The sequence below is a fragment of the Neomonachus schauinslandi genome, chromosome 1, assembly GCF_002201575.2.
Source record: "Neomonachus schauinslandi chromosome 1, ASM220157v2, whole genome shotgun sequence".
Classification (NCBI taxonomy): Eukaryota; Metazoa; Chordata; class Mammalia; order Carnivora; family Phocidae; genus Neomonachus; species Neomonachus schauinslandi.
The window spans coordinates 201,670,599-201,688,514 of record NC_058403.1 but is presented as its reverse complement, the minus strand read 5'-3'; the positions used below and the strand labels follow the sequence as shown (position 1 = coordinate 201,688,514).

The 17,916-nt window shown below is 53.9% G+C and overlaps 1 protein-coding gene across 3 annotated transcripts in view; it reads left to right on the top strand.

Moving 5' to 3' along the window:
* Positions 1 to 14,860: 14,860 nt before the first annotated feature.
* MAST3 (microtubule associated serine/threonine kinase 3) overlaps positions 14,861 to 17,916 on the top strand; it is a 30,674-nt gene continuing 27,618 nt past the window's right edge. For 2 of the 3 annotated variants that reach the window (XM_044921952.1, XM_044921951.1), the window contains exons 1-2: positions 14,861 to 14,972; positions 15,273 to 15,362. In XM_044921952.1, coding sequence (XP_044777887.1) covers positions 14,926 to 14,972; positions 15,273 to 15,362 — 137 coding nt within the window. In that variant the 5' untranslated portion in view covers positions 14,861 to 14,925. The remainder of the gene's footprint in view (positions 14,973 to 15,272; positions 15,363 to 17,916) is intronic. The other variant, XM_044921955.1, reaches the window with a different exon arrangement.

The window sequence follows — 17,916 nt, the reverse complement described above, 5'->3', positions numbered from 1 at the left end:
TGGGCTGGGAGGAAGCCCAGTCTCAGAGGAGCCCTGTCCCCGGGGGCAGCTGGGCCAGTCAGGGTCAGGCGCCCAGAAGGCCATGAGGTCAGAGCCATGGGAACAAAGAGGCAGTGTCCCAGGCCTGGCACAGTGGGGACGGGGACCCCGTGACCCTGCACAGAGCAGCCTTGACTGGGAGTAGGGCCCAGGCCAGGCCAGAGGGTGGAGTGGGCTGCAGGACTGATGTGTGAGGCCTGGGGGAAGGGCAGAGACAGAGAGAGAGAGACAGAGACAGAGATAGAGACAGATTGAGAGAAACATAAAGAAAAATGGAAGAGATGGTTAGAGATAGGCCCAAACCCTTGGCCTCCTCTCGAGGATCCTGAGACCCCTACCCCAAGAGACACCATCTATGTGTCCCATTTCACAGATGGAGAAACTGAGCCCTGAAGTGCCCAGACCCCTCGAGTCCCCAGCTGCACATGAAGAGATGGATTCAGACAGAGGGCTCCCCCCTTCTCCCCAGCGAGGCTGAGCTTTGCATCTCGGGAGTAAGGCTCATGCCCCAGGGCTGCCCCACCACCACGGTTGGCCCCTCCAGGCCTCAGCTACCCCATCTGCAAAATAGGCGATCGTGAGGATAAAGGAGGGCTGGGCTCCTGGCAGGTAATGCCCACCAGGCAGCCGGTATAATTAATCATTTTGGGGGGCCCCCAGTGGCCTTAGCAGCTCTTTCCCAGCCCCCCCAAAGTCAGAGTAGCTGCTGGAAAGACACTGAGGGAGGGAGAAAAATGGAGGAGGGGGCAGAGCTGGACACAGATGCCCCCAGCTCCTTGGCATCAGGGCTGGGTGCAGGGAGGGGCAGAGGCTGGGGATGTCCCAAGGGGGAATTCAGAGGGATGCCCAGAGAAGGGGGCTCTTGAACTCGTTTATGGAAAGAGCATTCCTGGCTGAGGGCACAGCAGAAGCAAAAGTTCAGGGGATGCTTTGGGGAACATCAAGATGAACATGGCAGGTCTGGGGCTCCACAGGAGAGACGAAGGTGCTAAGGCAGCCAAGGACCTCAAGAGCCAGGTTGAAGGGCTGGGCTTTCTCCCAAGGGCACTGGGGAGCCATAGCAGGTGTGTGAGCAGGTGAGGTGCTGTTTCTACCCTTATCAAAGTCGGGATCTGAAGCTTGCCCCGAGGTTCACTACACTTCACCTTCCCCATGCCAAATCTGCACACCCAGATTGGCCTGCCTGCCCCCTACTCCAGGAAGCCCGTGGCCTACTTGCCCCCTACTCCAGGAAGCCCTCAGGGTGCCTTTATGGGCCCCTTCCTGCTGCCCCAGAAACCCAGCTGGGATATGCCCCTAGGGCTGCCCCACTTTCAGATGCTTCACTAGCTGAGGGGAGGGGGAGGCAGGAAGGACTGGGTTAAAAGGGGCCCCCGGAAATGGAAATCGTGACAGGAGGGACCACAGAATTTCCCCACCCCCTCGGTTTCCGTCTTTCTTCCAGGGTGAGTGACCTGTAGTCGGAGGAGGGCTGAGCTTCTTTCCAAGTGGCCACGAGACCCTAATGCCCCCGGAGGGCATCTAAGGAGAATGCTGAAGGGTAAATAGCAGTTTGCAAGGCAAAAATCTGTTAGTTTGTTTATCAAACACATTTGTAGTCATCATTCACCAATAAGAACATTTTTCATTCATTCAACCAGAACTTTCTGATGCCTCCAGAGGATCATTTGAGGATTTTTTTTTTTAAGATTTTATTTATTTATTTATTTGACAGAGAAAGACACAATGAGAGAGGGAACACAAGCAGGGGGAGTGGGAGAGGGAGAAGCAGGCTTCCCACGGAGCAGGGAGCCCGATGCGGGGGCTCGATCCCAGGACCCTGGGATCATGACCTGAGCTGAAGGCAGACGCTTAATGACTGAGCCACCCAGGCGCCCCGAAGATGTTTTAAAGAATGCACAGAAGGGGCACCTGGGTGGCTCAGTCGGTTGAGCATCTGACTCTTGATTTCGGCTCGGTGGTGATCTTGGGGTCGTGGAATCAAGCCCCATGCCCAGCTCTGTGCTGGGCATGGAGTCTTCTTGTCCCTCTCCTTCTGCTCCTCCCTCTCTCTCAGATAAATAAATAAATAAAATCTTAAAAAAAAAAAGAATACACAGTAGGTTGGGGCTCCTGGATGGCTCAGCTGATTAAGCATCTGCCTTCAGCTCAGGTCATGATCCCAGGGTCTTGGGATCGAGTCCTGCATCGGGCTCCCTGCTCCGCGGGAAGCCTGCTTCTCCCTCCCCCACTCCCCCTGCTTGTGTTCCCTCTCTCTCTATGTCTCTCTCTGTCAAATAAATAAATAAAATCTTTAAAAAAATACACAGAAGGTTATCAAGAAAATAAACTCTCATATTCATTCAACAATCACACTCCCTGTTGCCCCGTAGAGACATTCGAAGAGGGTTTTGATGGATGCGTAGAAGTTCACAGGAAAAAATTTATTCATTCCGTAAGTGTTCTCTGATATTTCTCAAAGAAAATTTGAAGTGGGTTTTGAAGGATGCATAGGTGTTCACCATGGGAAAATTTCACTCATTGATTCACTCATTCAGTCAGTCAGTCAGTAAATGTCCCTGTTGCCCATTGAAGGTGTCATCTTGGAAGTTCTATGTAGTTCTCCAGATGGAGCAGGGGCATTTGATACCTCTCTGGTGGCTCCCCCTCTGGCAGCTCCCCATTTGCCTGGTCCAACCACCTCTGGTCCAGGAAACCTGTCTATTCCTGGGATCCCAGCCCAAGTCCTCAAGGAAGACTGATTGGCTGAGCTTGAGTTACCTGTCCTCCATGAACCAATCACAGTGGCTGAGGTGGATGAACGTCTCTAGGGGCCCCTGGGTGGTTCAGATAGTTAAGCATCTGCCTTCGGCTCAGGTCATGATCTCTAGGTCCTGGGATCGAGCCCCACGTAGGGCTCCTGGCTCAGCGGGCAGTCTGCTTCTCCCTCTCCCTCTGCCTCCTGCTTGTGTTCCCTCTCTCTCAAATGAATAAATAAAATCTTTTTTTTTTTTTTTAAAGATTTTATTTATTTATTTGAGACAGAGAGAATGGGAGAGAGAGAGCACATGAGAGGGGGGAGGGTCAGAGGCAGAAGCAGGCTCCCCGCCAAGCAGGGAGCCTGATGCGGGACTCGATCCAGAGACTCCAGGATCATGACCTGAGCTGAAGGCAGTCGCTTAACCAACTGAGCCACCCAGGCGCCCAATAAATAAAATCTTTAAAAAAAGAATGTCTCTAGGTCACATGTCCACCCCAATTTGGACTCAAGGAGAACTTTTGGTCAGAACAAACCACAGATGAGCCATTGGTCACTCTAAGGTGTGAGCTTCCCATCTCTTGGGGTAGGCAAGCTACAGCCTGAAGTCCATTTATCAAAGGGTTGCCAGATAGAACATGCCCAATTAAATTAGAGTTTCGGATAAACAACACATAAGTTTTTAGCATATCCGTTTGCCAAAGATTGCATGGGACATATACTGGAAAAGTATTCATTGTTTATCTGAAATTAAACTTAACTGGGTGGCTGCACTAGTTTGCTAGGGTAGCCGCAACACAGACACTGAGTAGCTTCAATAAGAAATGTATTTCCTGGGGCGCCTGGGTGGTTCAGTTGGTTAAGCGACTGCCTTCGGCTCAGGTCATGATCCTGGAGTCCCCGGATCGAGTCCCGCATCGGGCTCCCTGCTCGGCGGGGAGTCTGCTTCTCCCTCTGACCCTCCTCCCTCTCCTGCTTTCTGTCTCTCATTCTCTCTCTCTCAAATAAATAAATAAAATCTTTAAAAAAAGAAAAGAAATGTATTTCCTTACAGTTCTGGAGGCTAGGAGTCCGAGATCAAGATGTTGGCAGGTTTGGTTTCTTCTGGGGCTTTCTCCCTGGCTTGCAAATGGCGTCTTCCTATATGTTCACATGATCTTCCCTCTGTGCGGGTCTGTGTCCTCATCTCTTCTTATAAAGACACCACATAATGGACGAGGATCCACCCAAATAACCTCATTTTACCTTACTTACCTCTTTGAAGGTCCTATCTCTGGGACACCTGGGTGGCTCAGTTGGTTAAGCGTCTGCCTTCGGTTCAGGTCACCATCTCAGGGTCCTGGGATCGAGCCCCGCATCGGGCTCCCTGCTCAGCGGGAAGTCTGCTTCTCCTACTCCCTCTGCCTGCCACCCACCCCCCCACTCATGCTCTCTCTCCCAAATAAATACATAAATGCTTCTCCCTCTCCCTCTGCCCCACCCTCTTGTGCTCTCTCTCAAATAAATAAATAAAATATTTTTTTTAAAAAACCCATAAAGGCCCTATCTCCAAATATAGCCACATTCTGAAGTACGGATGGTGAGGATTTCAACATACAAGTTTTGGAAGAATGCTACTCAGCCCATGACAGCGGCTGCTTTGGACTGCCCATAACAGTCTGGCAGTTTTTGAAAAAGTCTGAAATAAAGAGTTACCATATGAGCCAGGAATTCTACTCCTAAGTGTAAACCCAAGAGCACTGAAAGCATATGTCCACACAATAACTTGTGTGTGAATGTTCATAGCAGCACTATTCACAATAGCCAAAAAGTGGGAAAACTCAACTGTCCATTAACAGACGAATGAAGAAACAAAATGTGGTCCATCCACACAATGGAATGTTATTCAGCCAGAAAAAAGGAATGAAGCACTGATTCAAGCTATGACATGGATGAACCTTGAAAACGTACTGAGCGAAAGAAGCCAGACACAAAAGGCCACGTGTTGTATGATTCCATGTATATGAAATGTCCAGAACAGACAAACCCATACAAACAGAAAGCAGATTGGTGGTTGCCAGGGGCTGGAGAGGGAGGATGGTGACTGCTCATGGGTAAAGGTTTTCTTTTAGGGTTGATGAAATGTTCTGGGATTAGATAGTGGTGATGATTACACAACTTTGAGAATATGTTAAAAACCACTGAACGGTATTCTTCTAAGAGGTACACTTTATTTTTATTTATTTTTACTTTTTATTAACATATAATGTATTACTTGTTTCAGGGGTACAGGTCTGTGATTCATCAGTCTTTTTTTTTTTTTAAAGATTTTATTTATTTATTTATTTGACAGAGAGAGACACAGCGAGAGAGGGAACACAAGCAGGGAGAGTGGGAGAGGGAGAAGCAGGCTTCCCGTGGAGCAGGGAGTCTGACGCGGGGCTGGAACCCAGGACCCTGGGATCATGACCTGAGCCAAAGGCAGATGCTTAACAACTGAACCACCCAGGTACCCTTGTGATTCATCAGTCTTACACAATTCACAGTGCTCACCATAGCACATACCCTCCCCAGTGTCCATTATCCAGCCACCCCATCCCTCCTCCACTCCAGCAACCCTCAGTTTGTTTCCGAGATTAAGAGTCTCTTATGGTGTGTCTCCCTCTCTGGTTTCGTCTTGTTTCATTTTTCCCTCCCTTCCCCTATGATCCTCTGTCTTGTTTCTCAAATTCCACATATCAGTGAGATCATATGACAATTGTCTTTCTCTGATTGACTTGTTTAGCTTAGCATAATACCCTTTAGTTCCATCCACGTCGTTGCAAATGGCAAGATTTCATTTTTTGATGGCTGTATAATATTCCATTGTATACTATATACAATAGAATAAAAAGGTATATTTAAAATAAATAAATAAGGGGCGCCTGGGTGGTTCAGTCGTTAAGCGTCTGCCTTCGGCTCAGGTCATGATCCCAGGGTCCTGGGATCGAGCCCCGCATCGGGCTCCCTGCTCCGCGGGAAGCCTGCTTCTCCCTCTCCCACTCCCCCTGCTTGTGTTCCCTCTCTCGCTGTGTCTCTCTCTGTCAAATAAATAAAATCTTTAAAAATAAATTTAAAAAAAAAAGATGTATTTTATGGTGTGCGAATTATATGTCAATTTTAAAATGTGTATGCGAAAAACAAGTGTTGTCAGGGTGTCCTGTATGTTTATGTGCTCAATCTGGCCATTGTTATTTGGTAGGAGCCTGTAAGAACCTCAAAGGCAACAGGGCCCTCCCTAGGCTCCTCCAGCCTGAGAAGATACTGTAAGGCTTAGGTCCAACAGTGGGGTAGCCAAGGGAACCTGCCGTGGCAGAGACAGTGGGAGTCCCAGTGAAAGAGAGAACACGGATGTCGTCTTGGGACTTTGGGCTTTTCCCTGCCTCAGTTTCCCTTTTGCAAAGTGGAGCTGACCAATTATCAACAGATACCTGTGAAAGGTGGTCTTCATGAGGCACTTAGCCAGGTGCCCAGCTGGCTTGGCAAAAGCAGCCATCCTCAAAACAGAAACGGGCAACAACAACAGTGGCCACCTGTTCTTGTAAATAAAGTTTTATTGGGACTAGGGCCAGGATTAGGGTGAAACAAGAGAGGCAGGGTCATGTAAGGGCAGAGTCTGATACTGTCTTTATTTGAAATTGTGATGTTTAGTTCATCACACATCTTTTGCATTAGTTGAGATTCTTTATACTATCGTATTAAAATCTTGTGTCTCTTAATTACTGATATTTGTGGGCTCTCTTAAATTTTGAATGGAATTCACCTCACCCTAGAACCAGCCCTGTTGTGTGCCCTGGGCACATTAATTAACTTCTAGGAGCCTCAGTTTCTTCATCTGCAAAATGGGGATGATAATGTTCTCATCTAGGAGGAGTCATTGAAAAAAAAAAGTTTTCATCTTTGCTGGGGGGTAGGGTGGGGCCTGGAAGGGCGGTCCGGCGATCCAATGGAGGCGGGGCCCTTCCAGGAGGGTTCCGAGGGAGGGGCGGGGCCAGGCCACATCAGCTGACCGGCTTGACCAATGGCGCGGGGCGGCGGGGCTTGGCAGGTTGGGGCGGGGCCGGGGGCAGGCCCGGCGGTGCGGACTAGCGGGCCATGGACGAGCCGAGCCTCCTGCGGCGCCGAGGGCTCCAGGTGAGGCCCCTGCGTGGGCGGGCGGAGGGCACAGCAGAGTAGACCTGGCCTGGGTGCCAGGGGCGGGGCTTCGGCGTCCGGAGAAACTGATGAGGAAGGCGGGGCGCGCGCTCCGGTCGCTCCTTCTGCCCACCCGTTTCTCAAAGCGCTTTTTGCCTGGAGGGAAGGGGATATACCCCGTTTGGCATATGGGGAAACTGAGGCTCCAAGCGCTAGCGTGGGAGAAAGGGGCTGAGGGCTGCGCCCCTTCCCACCAGCTGCTCTAATAATAATATGAGCAACAGCAGTCTTTGCGCGCTCACCATATGTTCATCCTTGTATTAATGTTTTTACTAGTGATATATTAATATTAATTAATGTGTATTATTACCTGCCTCGTGCCTTTGCTGAGCCACCGCGCCTCAGCCTCAGATCACCCCTAAGGTGAGCCGGGGAAGGTTGGGGCTGTCCAGGCGCCCATCTGTCAGACAAGGAAACTGAGGCTCGAGTCTGGAAAAGTCACAAACTCGAGGTGGCCCAACAGGGATTCAGTCCGGCGGCCTTAAGTAGCTCTCTGTTGCACAGAGCACTGCCAATAGCCGTGGCAGTTTGGGGGGGAGGGGAGGGCGGGAACCACTTTTGCTTCTCCGGGCCTCAGTTTCCCCATTTGCCGTAAGGACCCTCCTTTTCTGACCTCTGGCCCTGGATTTGTGTTTGGGAGGCCGAGTTACCAGGAGGTAGGAACAGGGGTGTCAGAATTCGAACCCACGCAGGGGGCCATGTGACCCCGGTGGGCAACTTCTTTGACCTTTCTGGGAATTAAGGTGATCTAGCCAGTTCCCTCTGAGACTTAGACCACACCTTTAAGAAGCTCCCAGGTTGCAGGTCGGGAACCAGAGATGCATCCTTTACCCAACAAACACGTATTGAGTGCCTGCTGTGTGCTCGGCAGGGGAGAGGCAGCGGTGTTGACCCTCTGAAACCGCTCCCCTGGATCTCCCAGCCTGTTGGGGCAAACAGACGCCTGAGCAGCGGGGACCCCAGGGAGTGGTCAGCTGCAGTGTGGGACGCTCAGGCACAGTTGGAGAAGGCGCCTGAACCCAGCGTTGCTGGGTGGCCTTGCAGACGCGGGTGGCGGGGCAGGTGGGGGGTGGGTGTATGGGGAAATAGAAGCGTCTAAGGGAAGCCAATCTGAGGGAAGCTAAAACCTAGGAAGGACGGGGTGGGAGGTGGGTCAGGGAGGGCAGGGCCAGAGCTGCAGGGCAGAAACACCCCCGCCACCCCACCACCCCTGCTCGGCGTGGCGGGGGGAGGGGGCCGAAAGGGGAAAGTCCGAGGCCAGAGGCAGCCGCGAGGGGCCTGGGCGTAGAGGAGGGGGCGGTGAGGAGTGGGGTGTTGTGGGGGGACAGGCCCCGCCCCGAGCCCCAGTTAGACTCAAGCCCCGCCCGCAGCCTCTTAAAATAGAGAAACTGCCATCGGGTAGGCGAATGGGGGCGCTGCTGACGTCAGGAAGTGGGGGCCTGTTCCGTGGGGGGGAGGCATCCGTATCCTGATGACGAGTCCCATGCTACACAAGGGGAAACTGAGGCTCAGAGAAGCGTAGCCACTGTTGAGGTGTCACAGCATGTAGGTGACAGAGTCAGGATTTGAACCCAGACAGGTCTGGCTCCCCCTCCAGACCAGCCCTGCACTAGCAGGCCTTACTCCATGGAGGCAGAGGGACAAGTAGGGACGGCCCAGGTGGGCGAGGGAATTCTGGGCAGAGGGTGCACAGCCTGTGCAAAGGCCCAGAAGCATGTAACTCTATGTGTTATATGGGAAAACTAGAAGTCATTTCTTAGCGCTAGAGCTGGGGCTGTGAGAGGGCACCGTCTGCTTCAGGAGCTTCCAGCCCTGATTTTGACGAGCTTAGGCTTTCCCCCTAGGGTGACTGGGAGCTATGGAAAGTGCTGGAGCAGGGGAGGACACAACCAGATCTGAGGGCTTTGAAAGACTCCTCTGGAGCCGGTGGAGGGCAGAGAGGGGGCCAGAAGCTAGGGAGGGGCCCGGAGTGAACGACCAAATAGGAGACAATGAAAATACATATATATTTTTAGATTTTAAATAAATAAAATAAAATAAAATAAAATGGCAGGCTCTCTGCTCAGCGGGGAGCCTGCCTTTCCCTCTCCCTCTGCCTGCCGCTCCCCCTGCCTGTGCTCTCTCTCTCGCTCTCTCTCTCACTCTCTCTCAAATAAATAAATAAAATCTAAATATCTTATTTAATTTAGAGAGAGAGCATGAGTGGGGGAAGGAACAGGGGGTGAGGGACAAGCCGACTTCGCACTGGAGCCGGATGCGGGGCTCAATCCCACCACCCAGAGGTGGTGACCTGAGCTAAAATCAAGAGTCAGAAACACTCAACCAACGGAGCCACCCAGGCGCCCCAGACGATGAAAATAATTTTTGAAAATAATAGTATTAGTATAAATAACGGCTCACATTAACGGGCACCTACAAATGCTAACCACTGAACATGCATTTAATTCTCCTAACAGCGCGAGAGATCAGTGCTATTATTAGCCTCCTTTTTCAGAGGGGGAAACTGAGGATCTGAGAGGGAGAGTAAGAGATTTGGAATTCTAGCCAGTCTGGCGCCTGTGGGTATCAAAATGTTGAGGGGCATTCGCTCTACAGTGCCTTAACTGGAGCTCTGTTAATGGGCCCGGGAGAACCCCCACCCCCCCACCCCACCCCCCGCCAAGCAGGTCGCAGCCTACTGGTCAGAGCCAATCCGATACTCTGGAGGCTAACCCTCGCCAAAGGTCAAAGAGTCAATTCATAAAAGCCTGAGGAAGCGGAGGGGACTCGGGTCAGTTGCTGACTGAGCAGTCCAGGCAACAGCTCTGGGCATGCTGGCCGGTCTGGTTGTGCCAATGTGGGACGCGCAGTTGGCTGTGCGCTGGGAGGTGGTGAACAGGCCCTGGTCTGGCCCTCCGACCACCAGTTTGCCTTGGGCGAGAGCCGGCACCTGGGCCTTCCTGGGTTGGCTTAAGCTCAGTCTTCTGTGCAGTGTTTCTAGGTGCTAGTTCATGCAAACTTATTGCTACAGCTTCTATTCGTATTATTTTATCATTATTTTTTATCATCTCCTGCTTGGACCTTTGCTTCACAAAGGACAGAATTTGAAAACCCCAGGTGCCCAAATCCAGGGGCAGTGAAGGTGGCCAAAGCTTGTGTCTGAACTTTGTCTCTGCTGCTGCCGGAGGGGTTCCCTTGAAGGTCCATCCTGCCTCCTCGTGGCCCACTTCCACTTATTCTCTTCCTCCCAAAAGCCCTCAGGCTGGTGCTAGGGGGTCCCTCCTGACTTCTCTCTCCCTTCACTGCAGCTGCCAACTTCCCATGGGGCTTGGTGCCAACTGGGCTGAGTCCCACCTCCACCCTACAGATTCCCATTAGCCTGACACCCCCCTCCAGGAAGCCTCTTGGCTCCCCCCCTCCAGCCCCTTCTCTCCCCCCGGGTCCCCGCTAATGCCTCCAATATGGGGGTGTCCATTCCCTGCTCTGTCTTCTCCAGATTGGGGGTTCCTCAGGATGGAGCTGAGGCTTCTGGCTGGAAGGCAGCATTGCCCAGCCCAGCCAAGAACAGAAGAGGATGCCGTAAATATTATCTTTAAAGGGCAGTTCCAAGGGATTGGGCCCCCACCTACCCCAGTCTATGCGGGAGTCACTCCTTGGGGAACAGCCTGCAAAGAGGGGGCTGAAGGCGGAAGCAGATGGCTCTGGGAGCAGAGGGTCCGGGGGCGGTGCCGAGAGAGTTCCATGTGGCCCTAGCTTTCCACAGAGCCTTTGCAGGGGGCTGCCGACATTCCCTCTATTCTCTCTGCCACTTCACATCTTTTTGTATTTTGGAAGCAAATTAAAATTTGTGGTTCAATTGGTGGTAATTATTAACCTCACAAAATTCACTGTCTTGGCTCTGATTTATCGAAGCCTCCCCCAGTGCCAGGCCCTTGGCTTGCTACTGGATTCCTTCCAGGACCTTGTGTCACCAGGAGGCTTTCCAAATGAAGAAACTGAGGCACAGAGGTGTGAAATTGCTTGGCGGGGGTCACACAGCTCAGATGAGGGGGCGCTTGCCTGGGAACCCAGGACTGCCGGGCTTTGGAAGGAAATGGTTGGGATGGTGGGAGGGGTGCAGCAAGTAGCCCTGGGCTCAGATTCCAACTCCTCACTCTTTCGCAGGTTAGAGGAGAGGGGTAAGCAGGCATAAGATCCCAAAACAACTGGAGGGGGCTGAAGGAGGCCTTAATGGTGGCGGTAGTTCCTGGGACTATGATCAGTTGCCCTGAATGATAGTGAGCTCTCAGTCCCCAGAGGTATTCATTCAGGCAGACAGAAACATCTCAGGATGGCAGGTCCACCTCTTCCCATCTTGAACAGCTCGGTTTTGTTTTGTGGGCTCAAGGTAGCTGGGGTCAGGCCTCGGGGTGACACCCCAATCCTGTGGACCCTCCTCCCCTTCCCCAGCTGGGGGACCCAGCCAACCTCTCCCAGCCCCGTCCTGTGGGGGGCAGCTTCCGGCCCTCTCGAATTGGCTGCGGAGGCCGATGACGTCAGTGGTTGCCATGGTGAACGCCCCGCTCTGGATGTGGGCAGCCCAGAGCCCACCTAGGTAAAAATAGTCCTGTGTCCTCGACGCGACCGCCCTGGCGTGTGTGTGTTGGGGCGGGGGGTGGGGGGAGGAGGGATGTCCAGAGACCTGGATTCCCCACCTTCTCTCTGCCAAGAGACATGGGCAGCTGGCTTCCCTCTGCGCCTCAGTTTCCCAGCCTGTAAAATGGCCCCTGCTCCTGGTCTGTAGTAGGCGACTCAGTAAATGTAAAATATATCAGGTATTATGATAGTCCGCCTAGGCCTTGGCTGAGCTCAACAATAACACAGCAACACACAACAGCAACAGTAATACTAACTGATCATTATTACCCTGGACCCCTCCTGGATCATTATTACCCTGGACCCCTCCACATTATAGATGGGAAAATCAAAGCACAGATAGTACAAGTTACTTGCTTAAGGTCCCACAGCTAGGAAGGAATAGATAATAAGTAGATCTGGACCCAGGTCTGAGTATCCCCAGATTCTAAACTGGTGCTACATGGCCTTTTGAGAATTTAAAAACCTTCTTGGGTGAGCCACATTTGAGCATGGACTCTGGGGTCACCGTGGACCCCAAGTGCAGGGCTTTTTGCCCTGGTGAGGACACCCAGGGTTGATGCAAGTCAGCTTTTGAGCTCTAAAAGGGTCTTCAATAGGGAGTCACGGGTCAGGGCCCCCACCCTCCACTGGCTCCCAGGACACAGATCTGCATAGGTGCGGGGGGAATGGCTTTCAGATCTGGGAGGGGGCAGGGTGAGGATGAGTCAAGAATTTTCCTTTCCTCAATAGATTGTTAGTATTTAGCCACTATTGACATACTTCCTTATAAATATAACTAATTTGTTATTTAAAATAATGAAGCTCTTTTTAGTGCAAGTAGGGTATGAGCTGGGCAGGGAGGTGACTGGGAGTCTGGGAGGGCTTCCAGGAGGAAGGGATGCCTGAGCTGAGGGATGATGTGCAATTAGCTAGCACCAGAGGGGAGGGAAGGCAGTCCTGGCAGAACACACAGCTGGTGCAAAGGCTCTGAGGCAGGGCAGAGCCCAATGTGTGGGGCAGCAGAAAGGAGGCATTGTCTGGAGCTGGGTGATCAAGGGGCCAACGGGGTGGCGGCGGGGGGTAGGGGTGAGGTGAAAGGAGGGCCAGGGATGTGAAGGGCTTGTCTCCTCGGGAATGACCCCTGTTTCCTCTCATTGCAGAAGGAGCTGAGCCTGCCACGCCGGGGACGTGGGTGAGTTCATCTAAGGCCAGTGGGCTGGGCCGGGCCCTGTGGTCCTGGGCACAGATTTTTCAGCAGCAGCCTCCAAACTGTGAATTTATTTAATAATTATAACAAAGCTTCTCACCTTGATCCTTTCCCAGTGTTTACAAAATGCTTCAGAAGTGCTTCACTTGGCTCTCACAAGCTGGGAAGCCCATTGCCAGTTTGCAATTGAGGAAACAGAAGTGCAGTAGGGTTGTACCACTGATACAAGGGCATCCAGCCTGGAAAAGAGAAAACTGTCTCACATCTAGAGCCCAAACCATAGAATTCCAGCCAAGTATCCTGGAACCAGCTTGCATGCCTCCCATGATGGGGCGCTCACTCTTGGGGAACACAGGTATAAAAGTGTATCCTTCAGGGTCTCATTAGCGTTTGTCTGTAGGTTGGCATTTTTGGATCCCAAAAGCTCACGGAATATTTTGGTCAGTGCCTTTGCTGGTTTACCGATGGGAAATCAAAGCCCAGGACAGGGAGGGGTTTGCCTTGTGCTGGTGGTCTAGAGGTGTGTGAGTGCAGACACCCCCTCTTTGGGGGCTGTGTTGGCCTGAGGGGTGGGAATTCTTTTGCCCCGCAGTGAAATCACCCACTTAACAAACTTTTTTTGAGTGCCTACCGTGTGCCGGGCCCTGTTCCAGGCACGGGGGACCCAGAGACGGGGTCCAATGCTGGACCCTGTCCATGAGCTCACACTCTCTTGGGAAGAGTGATGGTGAAGTGATATTATGCAGGGGAGAAATTAAACAGAGACAGACAGAGGGGCTAGGGGGCAGCTTTAGCCCTGAAGATGTGGGGCCTCTTGGAGGAGGTGACATTTGAGCCTAGATCTGGAAAAGGAAGCAGAGGCAAGGGGGAAAATCCGAGGGGAACGGCCTTCCAGCTAGAGGGAAGAGCATGGGCAAAGGTCCTGGGGTGCAAACCAGCTTGGCATTGGGAGAATACCGTGGAGACAGGGGTAGCACAGGGGAATGAAGAGAGCACAGGGGAGGTAGAGGGAGAGGAGAAGGGGGAGGTCCTGGGGGTTGGATGAGAGTTTGAAATCTGATGGTGGGGATGGGGTCAGACTGGCCCCCAAGCCCAGACCATCTGTTCTCTTTGGACTGGGGATAGTGCAGCTGGTGGGGAGGAGCCTGAGGGGCCCAGTAGGGGCAGGGCTCCGACATTGACCAGAAGGCGGGCACTGTCCCTGGCCTTTGCCCAGGCTGGGGGCGGGGTGGTGGACATGAAAAAGTCAGAACCATGGAGGGCAAAGTCCTGGGCTACGGGGCAGGACGAGGACAGAGACTCCCTGAGGGTTGTCTACTCTCTGCTACCTGCCGTGTTCCTGACTGGGTCCAAGTGGGGTGTCAAGGGGGCCATAGCCAGACACAAACAACCCCGGACTCTTGGGACCTGCGCTGGGCAAAAGGGAGGGTGGGACTCGGGGAGCCATGGGTCGTTGCTTAGGGATGGCTCCGCGAAAAAGGGGCTCGTGGGACTGAACTCGGATGTGGGTGAGGCGGACGACGCTCCTGACAGAGGGAACCCGGTGAAGCAAAGACCTGGAGGCGTGGACCCGGCCTCTGGTGTGCGCCGGGATGCTGAGACCGCCGCGAGGGGCCCCGAACGCTGCGCTGAGCTGCTAGGGGTGGGAGAACAGGGGCAGGACGCGCTCAGATCCCGGGTGCGAGAGACCCCTCCCCGGGGGCGGGGCGAGGGCAGAGACCCGGCCGCAGCCGGGAAGGGGCGGGGCCAGACGATGGAGCAATATTGCCAATCTGGGAGACAGTGACCGCCCTTCCTCTCCGGCCGCGCAGCCCGGGGGCTCGAGACCCGGCAGCCTTGGCGTCGCTCTCCGGGAGGGGGTGGCACCCGCGACTCCAGCCTCGCGCAACCCGACTTTTCCTGCTGGGCTGGGCCTGCGCGCAGATGCGGGGCTCCGAGCCCCGCCCCGAGGAGGAGAGAGCCCGCCCCCCGCGCCCCCAGCGGCCCAGCCTCAGCGCCGCGTCGGTCGCGCCCGCCAGGCGTGCTGTCCCCACGTCCGCGTCTGTGGGTCTGTCCGATCGCACCACGATCGGGGTTCGGGGGCCACAAGGGGGGTTTGGGCACCCGGCCGCATAGACGCAGCCCCGGCCTCGGCATGAAGTCTCGCAGGGACAAGCTGCACATCCCGGCGCTGACCCTCGAGTGAGTCCTTGTCGGAGAAGGGGGGAAATAGGGTGGGGGGAGAGAAGCAGACAGACAACCACCCTTCCCCCGCGTCTCTGTTTAAGTCGCCCAGAGTCGCACCGCCGCCTCCGGGGAGCCCTCCGGGGTGCCCTCCGGGGTCATCAGTCAGGCCCCGCCCTCTCGGCCTGTGAGAGACCCAGAATTCCTGGCCTTGGGGCCCCTTCTCCCTAAGGGAACCTAAGTCCTGGTCCCTCTCCGGATTTGGCCACACGCAGGGGCCACCACCAGGTTCACCGTCCCTGGCCTCTTTCTTTGCAGTCTGTCTCCGAGCAGCCAGAGCCCATCTTTGCTGAGCCCCAGCAGCCCCTGCAGCCCCTGCAGCCCCTCGTTGGGCCTGCACCCCTGGAGGTAAGTGACAGCACATGGGGGCGGGGCTTGGACATTGACCTGGCACCCCAGAGCCTTGGAAGCCGCCTAGACCCAGCCTCCTCACCAAGGTACTGTGAGTTGGTGACATCACCTCCCTGGGCCTCAGTTTACCCCTCCATAAAATGAAACTGCTGTGCACACTAGGACCTTGAAAGGGAAATTCCATTTTCAGCCCTAGCCAACAGGTCCTCCATCTGACAGGTGGCCAAGGTGAGGCCAGAACTTGGGATGTTGTCCAAGGACATCCCTGAGACAGGTGCTGGGTTCCCAGGCTGCTCTGGGCCCTCCCTACTGAATCAGCTAGGACCTCAGGGGCCTTTCCCACACCCAGCTCAGCTGGTTGGAAAGCTCCTCCCTCTGAATGTACACACACACACACACACACACACACACACACACACCAGGGCTGACAGTTCACCATGACAGCCCCATGCACTGAACCGGGCAAAGTGCTGTAGGGAGGAAGAGCCAGCCTGACTGGGTGCCAGGTCTGTACCAGATACCTTCTGTTTCCTCCACAACCCCGGGAGGGAGGTGCCCTTCCTGACCCCATTTCTCAGCTGGGGAAACCGAGGCTCAGAGAGGAGACACCAGTTCTCCTGGTTCAGGAGACTAAGTATCTGGGGATACTTAGTATCAGGGCCATCTGGGGACTAAGTATCAGGGCCAGCATGGCTACCAGCGTCTACTGAGGGTTTAAGCCGCCCTCCGTGCCTGGCCCATCACAGGGTCTCACCCCCCCGTACAGGAGGGACTATCAGAATTATCACGGGCTCTTTGCACGGCTTGGGAAAAGTTCAGGGAGGCGACAGAGGTGTGAGTCAGTGATGTCTAGAATTCCAGGGCCCATTAATCATTTATACCTTAGTATGAATGAGCTGCTTAGATTCTTTCCACAGACCTTTAATGGGGAGAAGAGAGAACAATTTGGAGCCCACACTGGGTGCTGGGTAACAGATAGTTACCTTCATTAAGTGGGCGCCTACTGCAAGCCAGGTGCTAAGGGCATAGCTGTGAACAAGACGGACATAGCCCCTCCTTCAAGGGGCTCTCAGTCAGCTCTCAGGAGGTGGGCAATAAAGAAGGGAGTGGACAAACAGGTTACATTCAGATTTTATTGTGTTTTATTTTAAGATTTTATTTATTTATTTGACAGAGCACAAGCAGGGGGAGTGGGAGAGGGAGAAGCAGGCCTCCCGCCGAGCAGGGAGCCCGATGCGGAGCTCGATCCCAAGACTCTGGGATCATGACCTGAGCTGAAGGCAGACGCTTAATGACTAAGCCACCCAGCCGCCCCCAAGATTTTTTTTTTTTTAAAGGTTTTATTTATTTGAGAGAGAGAGACAGAAATAGTGACAGAGAGCATGAGTGGGGAGGAGAGGGAGAAGCAGACTCCCCGCCGAGCAGGGAGCCCGTTGGGGGGCTCGACCCCAGGACCCCGGGACCACGACCCGAGCCAAAGGCAGGCATTAACCAACTGAGCCACCCAGGTGCCCCAGGACCAAGATTTTTAAAGCCTCTGTGGCTGCTTTGGGGAAAGAAAGGTCTGCTGGGGGCAGGTGACAGTAATGGAGGTGGCAGAGTCAGGGAAGTGGCTAGGACAATATCTGGGTAGGAGATGGTGGGGGCTGGACCAGGTCGGGGTGTCCAGTGGGAGGAAGGGGCTGCTCTACCCCCTATTTAGGAGAGGAGGAAACTCAGGACTTAAGAGTATGTTGTCCAGGGGCACCCTGGGAGAGAGTATCAGGCCAAATCTGACACTGACTCCTTGGCCCCTACCACCTCCTTGGCCTCTACCCTCCCGAGAGTTACCGGATGAGGGGAGGGACCTGTTGTCAACAGCTGAGCCAGTTTTAACCAGGAGCAAATGGAGGCAGAGTGTTTGGGGCTCTGAGCAGAAAAGCCTCCTCACCCACCACCAGAGGGCAGCAGAACCACATCACTTTGGGCCAGGCAAGGAAATGGGTCCCTGCCTCTCCTGCCCCAAACACCCTAGGAATAAGCCCACATTTGTTCCCTCAGCCTCTGAGGCCCCGTGAGTCTGGCCCCTGCGACCCCCCTACCTCCTTCCTGTCTATCTCCCCATCTGGCTCACGCTCCTCTAGCCATGAGACTTCCTGGGCTGCCAGAACACAAGCTGGTCCAATCTCAGGGCCTTTGCACGTGCTGCCCCTCAGCCCAGAGCTCCATTTCCTCCTTTTCCTCCTTTCTTCATTTGTCAAGTCTCTATCAAGCCCCCAGATAGGAAGCTTTTCCAAACCACAGCCCCCCATTCAGGGTCTCCCAAGCCCCAATTACATCCATTATGCCTGTCCATTTCCCTCATGGACACTGCATCATGGAAGTGATTTCCATGTTTTATTGTGTGATTATTGGGTTGTTTTTCTCACCCAGAGGCTTGGGAGCCCCTTGAGGACCAGACCTGGATCTGTCCTCTATCCTAGGGCAGGGCTTGGTATACAGCAGATGCTCAGTTAATGCTTGTGGCATGGACAAATGGGAAGTAGGTAGGAGGCCTCTGCTGGTGGTGGGG